This window comes from Rissa tridactyla, chromosome 13 (genome assembly GCF_028500815.1).
Source record: "Rissa tridactyla isolate bRisTri1 chromosome 13, bRisTri1.patW.cur.20221130, whole genome shotgun sequence".
Lineage (NCBI taxonomy): Eukaryota > Metazoa > Chordata > Aves > Charadriiformes > Laridae > Rissa > Rissa tridactyla.
This window is the reverse complement of record NC_071478.1, coordinates 766,667-779,567: the sequence shown is the minus strand read 5'-3', so window position 1 is coordinate 779,567 and position 12,901 is coordinate 766,667. Positions and strand designations below refer to the sequence as shown.

Sequence of the window (12,901 nt, the reverse complement as noted above, 5' to 3'; positions counted from 1 at the left end):
CAGAGATGCCTTAAAAATGGATGAAGCTGTAAAGCAAATGGGAAGATTTATGAGGGTCATGTACATATGACCATTTACTAAGCAAATGAAACACTACTAACACACTGAAATACCTGATTATTGTATCACTGATTAGTCTGTGCGTGTGTATGTATAGATTTGTATAAAAGGAAAAGGAGAGGTTTCCATTCGGTTTAGCTGTTAATCATAAGTTGAAACAGTTGCATCTCTAGAGTAATCATTAAAATCCTGAAACAAACAATAAGTTGTAGTTTTCCTCAACCCCCCCCCCGCCCCACATTACCTTCCTTTCAAGCCTATCAAAGTATCTAACAATTCTTGGATGTTTAATACTTGGGAGTGTTCGCTATGTAGATAGAAAAGTGCAATTTATAAATAATATTGATATAGTGTGTTAACGTTTTAACCAATGCAATGAAGTAGGTTCTGCCAGAGTAAGCTGGTACACTGAAGACACTGCAACACACTAGTTGAGAATCTGTTTAAAATAACTTTGACTTTTCTGACATATTAATGCCACTGGCCTAGGAAAATTATACAGTCATGATAGTTTTTACGTAACATTTAATTTACAACACTGTAAACCAAGTCAAATTGTTGGATGCAGATAATCACGAAAGCACGGGGAAATATTTTAAAAATGTTAGTTAGTATTTTAGAGTATATTCCAGCCTGTAGCATGTCAGCCTACATTAATCTCATTCGTGGGAAAGATGCCAGGCTGCGAAAAAGAAGACCAGTATCTGTATTACCCCAGACTCTCACCAGAGAGAGATTCCAAGGCATAGTTTTCATGGACTCTCAAATCTAATCTTTCACTGAAAATATGTATCAAGAGACAGTAGTTAAGTTCAATTATGTACTTTCACAAACTTTCCTTCACTATGTGGTAAGTTATATTTAAGGTCGCATTTAAGTCTGTAGTATAGCCTAAGGAAAGAGAAATGGCTTTAGGTTCTGCACTTCTGCCCGGAGCCTTTCAGCTGCTTAGGACAAGCAATAAGGTTCACAGACAAATTGTGTCAATGGAGACTCATACGTTTCTTTCCTAGAAATGGAATCTATGATCCAGAAGTCAAGATCATATTTAAGGGAGAAGAAAGAAGGAGCTCTTGTTACAACCTGTAGGACTCTGAGCTCTGGAAGATATCAACAGCTCTCTCAAAACACCATTAAAGAAAGAACCTAACACCATTACCACCGAAGATGAAAATTACACTTTCAGATGAAAGTTAAGTTGTTCATTTTCACAGTACGCTGTGTTTTGAGTTTAAGTACAATAATCAACATTGTAAGCATGTACGTAGCTGACATACAAACTTAGAGAACAGCCCTAAAAGAAACAAGTTAGTACAAGTTCAGCATTCATCAGACAAGGCCTAAGCATGTACTAGTTTTCTCTCCAGTCCTGTTATTTAAACTTTAGATGTGGTATTAATACAACACCAGAGTTCCCTTTAGGTTACGAAAAAGCATGTGCTTTGTCACATAGACTACCATATTCTGCACTAGGAAGCACATAGTGCAGTGGAACGCTGTTTTTAAAACCTTATAAAAGAAATTGGAACAGTCCTGTATTTTTATATTGTATTATTTTGCCATACAGTGAGTTTACCTTCTTTTTCATGACCATCTTACTTGTGCTAAAACATTGCCTTTTAATATTTTATTGCCTTTAATTGCACATAACACAGCGCTACATTCAAACTTTCCTGCTTCTATTGCACAGTCATCATAGATTTTACTCCGTTTCTTTCATGAAGAGGTTAATGCCTAGAAAGGATCTGATGTAATAACAGCTGCTGAAATCCCGTCGCAGGAGTCAGAGGTGACCAGGCCAGCAGTACCATGCATTAGGAAAAGCTGACAAGTAGCAGTGGGAATGTAAAGCAAACCGATGGTGTAGCCAGCATTTAGAATGGACCAGCGTATGAACAGCAAGGACATTTCTTGGAACTGTGACAAACTTGGACGGCCAGCAACTGGTTTACATTTTGAAGACAGTATTTTTGTTTGTTTGTTTTTTTAAATGAGAAAGCTAGAGCTTCTATAAAAAAACAAAGTGTAATTAGGTGCAACTCAGCATGCAACAAACACAGTTGTACCACGTCAGATCAAAGTAACGCACGCCCTGTCATCTCGCTGCACCAGTGGCCAATGGCAAATACACAACATAAAGCGTAACAGTGCTTCTCCACTAGTCTCTCACATCTTCCACGGGTTTGCTGCCATGGGACTCTCAACCAGAGGCAGCATTCAATAGCTTTTTCTTCTACCAAATTGTTTGGTGTTCCTGTAAGTCACATTATCTGTAATATCTACAGTGCTCTGTGGTACCAAATTCCACAGCTTAACAATGCTGCAAGTTAACTCCTACGTCCTTTCACCCCGAGCATGCCACCTGCCCCTTTTGTTCCCCCCCAGCCCTGACTTTTAATAGGTAAATACAGTGAACAACTGTTCCCTATTCACCCTCCCTACAACAATTTTATCAAATTCTATTGTAGTCTTGCCTTTCCTCAAGCAACATTTTCCAGCAGAGGAGACCTAGGCTAAATAGTTCTTCCTGGTATGGAGAGAAGTACTTTGAAGTCCTGGTCTCCTCATTTTAAAAGGATATCATATAGAGAAGTGTGATAACTAGGATCACACAGAACTGAAGGCTCAGAAACAACAGAAAGTTATAGAATGGCATGTTTTCTGTTTTATTGTCTATTTCTGTTCTAATTCTTCACAGTTGGTTTGCTTTACTGAATGCCACTAAGCATTGAGCTGACATTTTCCAAGAATTGTAACAGCTCTAAGATCATCCTTCTGTAATATTAGCTAGCGCAGAGCCCATCACTGGAAATGTAAATTAGGAATGTTCTCTCTCCAAGTAATTGCTGTGCATTTAATCAGCACTGAATTTCAGATGCTATTTTAGTTGCCCACTAATATGAAGTCCTTTTCCAACACTGAACAATTAATAGTTTAAACACAGAGAAACCAAGACTTGGAATATATACAGTTTTGAGTTTACTTTCTAGGTAAACACAATTCTGCTTCAGACAAGTATTTTCACCTAGCTCTCAAAGAGGCTGTTTCAAAGTCAGCCTCCAGATGGAAACAGTGATGCACTCATCAAAATCGCGTAACAGTGAGTTCTTAGTCACTCAAATCTTAATAATTATTTTATCAAAACCAATAACGTTTTGGCAATCTCTCCAGGATAAAAATCACATTAACCCCCAGTAACAAAACCATATTCAAGATTACAGTAGGTAGTTTAGGAAGATGATGGGAGCAAAATTTGTAAGAAATTTCAACTAACCTTGAGATCACAAGTGGTGTTAAGCAGCAAATTCGAAGGTTTGAGGTCACGATGAAGCACATTGGCTGAATGGATATATTTTAACCCTCTCAGAATCTGGTAAAGGAAATAACAAATGTGGTCGTTGCTGAGGTGTTGAGTCTTTAAGAGCTTGTAAAGATCTGTCTCCATGAGATCTTGCACAATGTATCTGTCAGGCATCAGATGTAAGGCAGCAAAACAAATGTGGTATCATGTTAGATATCAACAGACAGTACCAGATGAAACTTCTGTAACAATTTTTCTCTCTTGTTTGTCTGTTTCATGACAATTATGAAACTGTGTAGTTGCTTTTTGCTTTACAAGTTTTGAATAAAGTCAATCCTGTTACATGATGCAGCCCTTTACAGAATTAAGAGGCATCAGCATGCGGTCCTCAAATTAATCATCATAAACCTCTATTTCTTTATCTTAGAGCCTGATTTTCACTGGAATCTTAATGTGATCAGATTCCTATCCTGCTTGCCAAAAATAAAGACTGGTTTTTAGTTTAACGAATAAAAAGTTTCTGAGATACTTGGTTCCAGTTACATAAAAGCGTGAAGGTAGAAGTTCTGGTCATTTCCGATCAGTCTTCTCTGCCATCTCTGTACTTCAAAAATTCAGCTGTTGCTCTCCTTTACTATATAAGTATTATGCTAGATTGAAAACAACAGTCCTTTGCTTACCAAAATTAAATCCTAATATTTTCAGCTTAAGATTGGAATGAACTTAAAAAAAAGGGAGTTTTCTTTTTGCTTTGTCAGGAATGAGTTAAGTAAAATTTTCTTCTCCCTTAATTCAATTTGGCTGCAAAACCCTTGGGGTGTAGTTCCATGATCACTTTTCACCGAAATAGGATTTTGTGAAAACACACTACTCTTGCCATTCCAGTGGGGTGTTCCCATCCCCTCCTCTGGGTATTCAGATTGGATCACACAACCAGGACATCTTCTCACAGGCACGATGCACTTACGTTAGTCAAAATGGTCACAGAAAGGCAACCTCAGAATCCCACATAAGACCAACTGAACTCAAATAATATATTGATAATTTATGAACTGGAAAACATTTGACCTAGATTCAATCCAATTTCTGCCTGCATGCACTTATGCCTTTTATTGGGCAGACATCTGCAAAGACCCGCAAAACCAATAGACACCAGCGCATACGGGCTTGGGGAAATTAAGCTGGCTGACTCCAAACTAAGCCTTGTATCTCCGGCAGAGTCTCCCAGCTAAGACCACTTCACAGGCTAGATATCCACATGAAGTCACATCTGCACAAAGCCAAGTTTCCCATGAAAGAACAATTAGTACAACAAAAAGTCCAGATCAATCATGTTTACCTACCCATGTGCACTTTCAGACTTTTCACATATGCAGGAAGCACTGCAAAACTTGGGGTTGCATTTTGTTTTATTTTAATCCCCCCCTCATGATGTACCCATTCTACTCTTTAAGAAAATTTTAGACAATTATGGAAGAGTCTGGACATTTTATTTTATCCTCAAGGCAATCAGATAGTTCTAACAACAGCTCTATTGAGAGCAAATATAGTTTTAGGATTAAGTGACTAAACTAAATCATCTCTACGATGTTGAGTTCTTTGCCTTGAAAGACAGAAATTAACTTCTTTTTTTTCTTTTCCTGAAAAAGAACAAATAAAAGTAGTGTTCATCTACATATCAAATCTATGTATCTATAAATCTATCAAACAGGATGAACTTCCAATTTACAATAATAGAAGCCAACTTTTATTAACATCTAGTAAGGAAGACGATGAAAAGGGAGAAATGATCAAAACAGAGAAGGCGGCAACCATCACTAACTAGGCAGAGTAACTTAAAACTTCGAAAGGATACACATCTTTCATTTGTTCAATAGTCGGAGCTCGGATAATATCATTTATTCCAATAATATTCTCATGCCTGAAGCGCAGTAGGATCTTAATCTCTCTCAGAGTTCTCTGGCAGTACGTCTGATGCTCAAAAGGACTGATTTTCTTTATAGCAACTCGAACTTTGTTGACGTTATCATAGGCAGAACTAGAATAGAATCAATAACATTAGTTATAATGAATATTAAATTAATTCAATTCAGAAAGCAAGAACGTGAATTCAATTGAATATAGGGGCAGTGCATTTGTTTTACATTTATTTTTATCAAATGAAGAGAGTCAACAGTGGCACATAGCTTTTAGTTTGACGGACAAAATCCTGTTGTTCTATCACCAACCTATTTGGGTATCTACAAGTCATTAGCTTTCCCAACTGACTTAGAGTCTGTTGATTCTTGGATACCTGAACAAAGAAAGAAATATTCGCCTTCTTTATCAGCCTGTGGAATAAACAAGTTTGAGTCTTTTCTATATGCTGTAATCAAGAAGTTTGAGAGAAAAAGTTCATCTTCCGTTAACCCATTCACTTTGTGGCGCCGAAAAGCCTTCAGAAATCATCTTTCAAGCAGCAGAATTCCACACCCTATGCCTAACTCCTGCAAGTAATTCCAATTGCCACAACGTTCTACTCCTCCATCGAGCTACGCTGTTGGCACCTCCATGAAGAACAGACATTGAAGAACAAAAGGGATGGAGAATTTGTGAAAACACCATTCCAAGTACAATCCCAAAGATAACAGAGATCAAGAAGAGAAAGAATGTATTAGACTACACATGTGAAGCAAACGCAAGCAGCAGTACAAGGTAATTGGGTGATTGAGGCCCACATTAAACGAACACACTGGCTGCTGCTCTTACAGTACTGTGATTTCAGAAGCTCAGAACAGCATTGATAGCTATACAAATAAAGCAGTGTTTGTTCAAAACACCTAGCCATTTATGAAGAATATCACAGCCTAAGCCTAGTAAAAAGTCTCAGTAAAACACACACAGATTTCTAAAATTTGGACACAGGTTATTATTTAGTAAAAATGTTATGAATCCTTACAAGTTTTAGGATGTTTTCTATGGTCTTGCTTATATGAATGACAAAGCATCTCATTATAATAACTTCTCTTTGTATTAAAAGTATATGGTACTTTAATACATTAGAATTTAAATATGAGTGTATGATTCTTGTTCCTTTAAAATTTCTTTTTGCTCATTACTGTATTGCTTGGAAATTAAAAAGTAATCAAGCCTACATCTAAACATTTCTGTTAGTCTCAAGTGTTCCATATAAAAATATAAACATACTAGCCAAACAGGCTTTACATTCCAGCAATTTTTTACAATCAAGTCCCAGAACATTCTTCGATACCCTCTTAATTGGCCTTAGTCTGCTGAGATAGCCAGGTATCCAGTGATCAGGTAAAGCAGAATGAAATATGAAAATCCAATTAGAAATGGAGACCTAGAAGGAATTCAGATGCCTGGCCACGTCAAGGTTCTTCTACCACTAAGCAGATTTATGGTGCAACCAGGTGTGTTTGAGACAGTACGGCTACCACTGCATGCAAGAGTGTTTAACATTTCTCACTTTCATTATTAAGAACGACACACAATTTGTGCCGCCAGTAATATCTTCATACAGCTCATGCATACGTAGTGACACCCTTTTTGCATGCTTTTTCTGTGGAATCACTTTGACCTGTCTGCATCCGTAACTCCAGTCTATAACCACAGGCAGACTGCACCATTTATTTGCCTCTAGAAACACCGAACTCAAATGCTCCACAGGGTGCTTTGAAATTCCACATGCTAAGCAAGTATTCATTCCAACTGTTGCTATTACGTATGTATGGATACCACGTTAGCAGTTCATAAGTCCCAAAATAGATAATAACAAAGTGCCATAACTGGAACTTGGCAGAGCCTTCAAGAATGCTTCATCTTCAGTAACATTCTTAGTTAATCAGTTAATCACCTGTGGTGTTTACAATATACCCGTAAAGTAAGTCACCAGCAAAAAACAAAACTAGAAATAATTCTGAAGCGTGAACAACCTGTATTTCAGAAAGAAATGAAAGAATCCTACGGACCATTTTATCATATAAAAACAAACCTCCTACCTCCTTCTTTGTATTGACTTTGGCATATTTTACTCTCCCACAATGCAGAATCTTACTTCCTTTCAAAGTACTGGACAGCACCAGCTATGCAGAGCAGAAAAAGGCAAAATGCCAATACTTACCAATTGATGCTGCTTAGATAAAAGCTCTTAATCTCTTACAATATTTGATAAATCTCTAAGTTATTGCTTCTCAAGCAAAGGTTGGTTATTGATGAAAAATATACATTTTTCCTCGTACAGATTCAGTGAACTTGAATCCGTCAATTAAATATACAAAGATTTGCTCTCTTGTAGCCATTTCACTGACAGTTCTTGAAGCATTTTCTTAGCAAAAGGGTTATGCTGTTATTTAAAAAAGTATGGGTAATTTTGCGTTCAGATGGTTCGACTATAAAACACATGATTCAGCATGGAAAAAAGGTGACTATGTGCAGTAAAGATGCAATCAATTTCCTCTTCAGTTTATGTTCTGCACACAGTCATTTCTTCTCTTTGTATCAGAAGATCTCACCACATTAATGCAGCTATGCTCAGCTAAGGAGAGCAAAACCGAAACACGACCTAGTTGAAACATTCAAAGAGGCACAGGATTTATTTCTGTTGTCACACTTTCTGAAATATGAGCTTTTCCATAACTTGATTAAACGTATGAAAGATTATCTCAATTCCTATGAGCAAGAAGCTAATCATACAAGCAGTTAGGTACGCTTGCTTATGCATAGTATTTTAAATATCATGCATAATGCAGGTACACAGAGAATCTGTATTATAAAGTTAACACCATTTCACATTCTCAGAGTCACAGCCCCCAAAGCAAATAAGGCTTTGAGCAAACCCTGTGACCCTTTAAAAAAACGTGTTTTTTCAACTTGATGCGGGCTATAGGAAACTGTAAAAGCTACAGATTGGACTGAACTTCAGTAGAACCAATGAGTCATGTTCTTTCGTGCTCATGTGCTACAATCAGATACCTATTTGACCTGTGAAACCATATAGCAGTAACTGTTTCATTTACCTCGGAAACACAGTAAACTAACAACATTGGGTCCTTTACAGGTCAGAGTGAACCATTTCCCCAAGCTTTCCCTGTTCCTCACAACCTCCACCCTCCACCATCTACCATCAACAACAGATTTACCCACTACTCTCCAGAACTCTGCTGAAGAAAGATGCTGCTCAAACACAGTGAAACAACTGTAAGTGCAAATCCGAAGCCTCGATGCACTAACTCACTGCAGTTAATATAACAGCTTATCACTTGACGCAGGATTCATCTTGCTTAGCCTTAGCTAGAATTAGAGATCTAATTTTACGACTAATAATCACCTGTGCTCCCCCTACAGTCCAAAAAGGAACAGCTCCACGTATACATCCCAGCCACCACCCAGCACGTCCTAAATTTAGATTATTTGCATTCTGGAAGCGCTGTCCCAGTGAGCACAGTCTAACCTCGTTGCCTAGCCTTTCAGCTTCTACTGCATCTCACAACTGCTTCTATTTTCACTGAGACAGTTAACTGGGACTCCTTCTAAAGGCAAGAACCTTCTATTAGCTAGACTTTTTTCCAGAGAAGATAAAAACCTGTGAAGTGGGAATAACAGTTTACATACTAACAACATTTAGAGTGCTAATTTATAGCTTTTAGTTTCTAATCATTAACCACATGTACCAATCACTGCACAGAGAACTTTCCCTTGAACAGCCTGTGTGTCATTCACATTATGATTAATCTAGTTACTGACACTTTAAATATTCAGAAGGAAGGATTTATTTCCACCCCAATGATGTGCAGCTTCACAAGCTGATGCAACCAATCAGCTGTGAGTGCTATTTATCTGTAATGTGATAAATTTAAATATAGATTTTGCAACTGCCCAACTCCAGTATACACAATTTTATTCCTATTTCAAGCTGTGGTTCCTATATGGTGACAACCTGCAACAGCACCGTTATTTAGATACTTTTAAGACACCACGTGAAAATCAACACAAGCCCTAGCAGGACAGTTTATCATTCCTAATATTAAGTATCTTGTAAATATATAACAAAGTTTTGACTAAGTGAAACATCTTGCACAGCTATACAAAATAAACAAATGAGCATTTATAACCCCAGAGGTTGCGCCACACAACTTTTAAAGCCAGCGTTTCATGCTTCTCCTGCTCCGGTACCAACTTCCTTTTTAAAAAGAAGCCCAGGGTGGGGCTGCTTCCAGATGCAGCACCCAGAAAGCACACCACAGTATTTGAGCAGCCTACAGAAAACAGCATGCTAATTGCTCAGTCGGACCTCTGACACGTAGCCCCTCTCCCATTAATTCCTTCTCCAGGAAGGAAAGCTTTTCACCAGACAGATCGGGATGAGTGCCAAAGCTCAGCTCCTTCTACCCACAATGGCTGCTGCGTGTTCTTCCACCCATTTCTATTCTCCACATGTTTCGCTTCGGAGCAGCCTGGAACAAGTGAGAGCATGCTGCAGCTGCCGGGAGGAGAGGAGCCAGCTCCTGGCAATACTCACATCCCACAGAGGGCTGTTTCTTCATATACCCGTGGAAAAACAACTGCCTACTCTGATGGCACCCCAGCCCCAGCGCACTCCTCTGCCACGTTGCCCGAGGGCTCACCCACCGCGGGATATTCTTCCAGCACTTCTAGGATTATTCACCTTACGGCTGGTTTACAGGCTGCTCTCAGCACACGCACGCATACACATAAAAACACACAGTGCTACCGGCAAACAGCCTAATTACAGCTCAAAATAAAAGAACGACTTGAAGTTTAAAAGGGATGTTTTATCAGTAGCTTTGTGTTGCTGTGGAAACAAGATTCCAAGGGCGTATCCAGGGATAAGAATCTTTCTGAATATTGAATAATTCTGCTTGCAACCAGGAGAGGAAAGGCAAAAAATAATTCCCAGCAAAGAAGATGATCTATGAAGGTGTTTAATCTTTTCCTTCAGTCTACATTTGTGGACAATGTAAATTGTGGACATTTCTACAACACGCCGACACTTAGCAAGTTAAAATGCAAATAGCTTAAACTTTTTTTTAAGACTGCTGTAGTAAAAACAATGCAGTATTTTGATACAGTAATAACCAGCAGTACCATAACAGACTGTTCACTACAATTTTTGAGGGTGGGGGAAGGTGGTGTTATGGGTGCAGATTTGTGGAGGGAACTGTTTGGTTTTTTGATTGTTTGGGTTTGGTTTGGGTGGGGGTTTTTTATAATCAAATATTAACCCTTTCAGATTCTTCAGAACAATTAGTTTCTGATTTTGGTGATTAAAATACAGGGAGCAGCTACAGTGTACTATTGTTTTACCAAAGAGAAAAGACTGGAAAAAGGATAAAAGTAGTCAAGGACAGTTTTGGGTTTCAGGACATCCAGTAACGTGTCATGTTTATACCACTGAATATACTTTTTGTCCCCAACTGTAAACACCTACGGTTACTAGAAATATTTGTTACTTCGTTCCATTTAATCATAATATTTTTGAAGATAAGTAAGTATATTATTCATTAGACCTTTTTTATTAGCACTAACTTAACAGAATCAGCACCTGGTTTTAAAAGGAATATGTGCCTATTCACATTAAGATGGACTGTTCTATCACACCTCAGTTTATGAAGAGACAACCCATGACTCACTCAGAGCTTTTGTTTTGATTTATTAGCTTTCTCTAGAAGAGGTTCTCCAGAACTGAACATCTCCCAGGCTTCTCAGCTGTAAATTCAGGAAATAGACTACAGAAACATGGGCATCTTAATCTGCTTCTACTTTTCTCCATTAAAGATTCAGTTTTACAGACTAATTCCTACCATGTAGGAAAGGTAGTATATCCATGAAAATGGAGAGCTACCTAAATATTAGTTCCTTAAAAAAAACCAACAAAAAACAACCAAAAAAACCCAACCAAACAACACCAAAAAACAATGGAGCCTTGACGCTCTAGTTGCTTTTCAAACTATGAAAATATTATAATAACTTTAAGAACACGAGCACCACGTACTTTTTCATTCTACTCTGAGGGACAAAAGTCAAATAAGTTGTAATTCTGCACTTTTTAATTATCTATTGGTATGCTACAGACACCCCACATTGATTATTAAAAGACAGCTGTACGTATTATCTTCTCAGTCTTTGTGAAACATGCATAAGCACTAGTAGCTTATAATGAAAGAGGCCAAAAACTTGAATTCAAAATTGAGATACTTCAGAATAAGCTTAGATACATGAATTATGTAGTGAATTGCCAAAAGTTTGAGTGTTTAAGAAATGGATCTCTTCTCATCATTACCGGATTGCTGAATTCTCTACCATTCGTTGAGCATGTCAGAAAACTACCTGAAGGTATAAATTACAGGATGACCTCAGAGTTATCTTAAGCCTTGTTTTTGTTGAGGAAAGAAAATGGGGAAAGAATATGTGCTGCTGTGAAATACAGCTGCCTGCAGACACTGACACTCGTTGACAATTTCTCCCCATTTTCTTGCATCTCATGCTACAAAAATGGCATCGGAGGAAGACTGAGCAACAAGAGAACACTGAAATAACTATATAGTAGATGTGATCCAATTTGCAGTAGTATTAATCTGGCCCTACCTGAAAAATCCTAATTGCACACTATGTGAAAAATCTTGGGTTTGTTTCGGTGTTGTTTTGGGGTTTTTTAAGCAGTTTTACATTTGTCAGAATTCTAGCATCAGTGGATAGATTATTGCTTTGGGGCTAAGAAAACACGAATCCCTGTTTCTAAACCTTTTATTACAACCCCTCTGCAAAGCACCTGTCATACTTTACAAACTCCTCATGAGTTTATCCATACTCCTAATCCCTTTTTGTCTGTTGCTCATCACCAAATGATCACTGCTACAGTTTTGTTTTGATTATAGAAGATACAAAAAAAAATAGTTTGTTTAGGTATTTCTTACAAAGTTGATTATTTTTTTCTTTTCCAACAAGGGGAAAAATAAATATAATTTCTAAACCAGTGTCCTTCATTTTATCACAAGTCCATAGCAAGATGCCCAAGTGACCACTGCAGACTGCTCTATCATGCTTTTCCTTAACCTCTGAAGCATACCGGGTCAAAATGTAACTACATTACCTTCACCTTTACAACATACTTTTTCAGTCACTTTTCTCATAACATTAAAAATCAATCCTAATATTAAAGGTTTCTGGCACAATTATGCCAACTCTTTCCTCCCATGACAAAAGTGAATAAGTGATTTTACTCCTTGTCAGTTTCTGATCTACTACAGGTTATTGCCCTTCACACCACAAATTCTTAAGGCACTTTTGTAATCTCCTATAGATTTGTTTTCATATATCTACTCAAAGAATTCAAACAGGTTACAAAGGTACGATTTTATTTTTCAGAATTTGAAAAGTAAAATCTGATAGAACCTTCCAAATCATTACAATTTTAAACTACTTACCATGCACATAATAATGACTTAATAGTATAATTCCTTAGATCACTCCTAGTATTTTGAAAACAAATAGCTAGTCATGCAAAATGGAGTCTGTTAA

The 12,901-nt window shown here is 37.6% G+C and overlaps 1 protein-coding gene across 1 annotated transcript in view; it reads right to left on the bottom strand.

Annotated features, from left to right (window-relative positions):
- Positions 1-12,901, bottom strand: part of MAPK1 (mitogen-activated protein kinase 1) — a 37,630-nt gene that overhangs the window by 14,942 nt on the left and 9,787 nt on the right. The window contains exons 2-3 of the mRNA XM_054220051.1: positions 5,217-5,399; positions 3,335-3,524 (exon numbers count right to left, since the gene is read on the bottom strand). Coding sequence (XP_054076026.1) covers positions 3,335-3,524; positions 5,217-5,399 — 373 coding nt within the window. The remainder of the gene's footprint in view (positions 1-3,334; positions 3,525-5,216; positions 5,400-12,901) is intronic.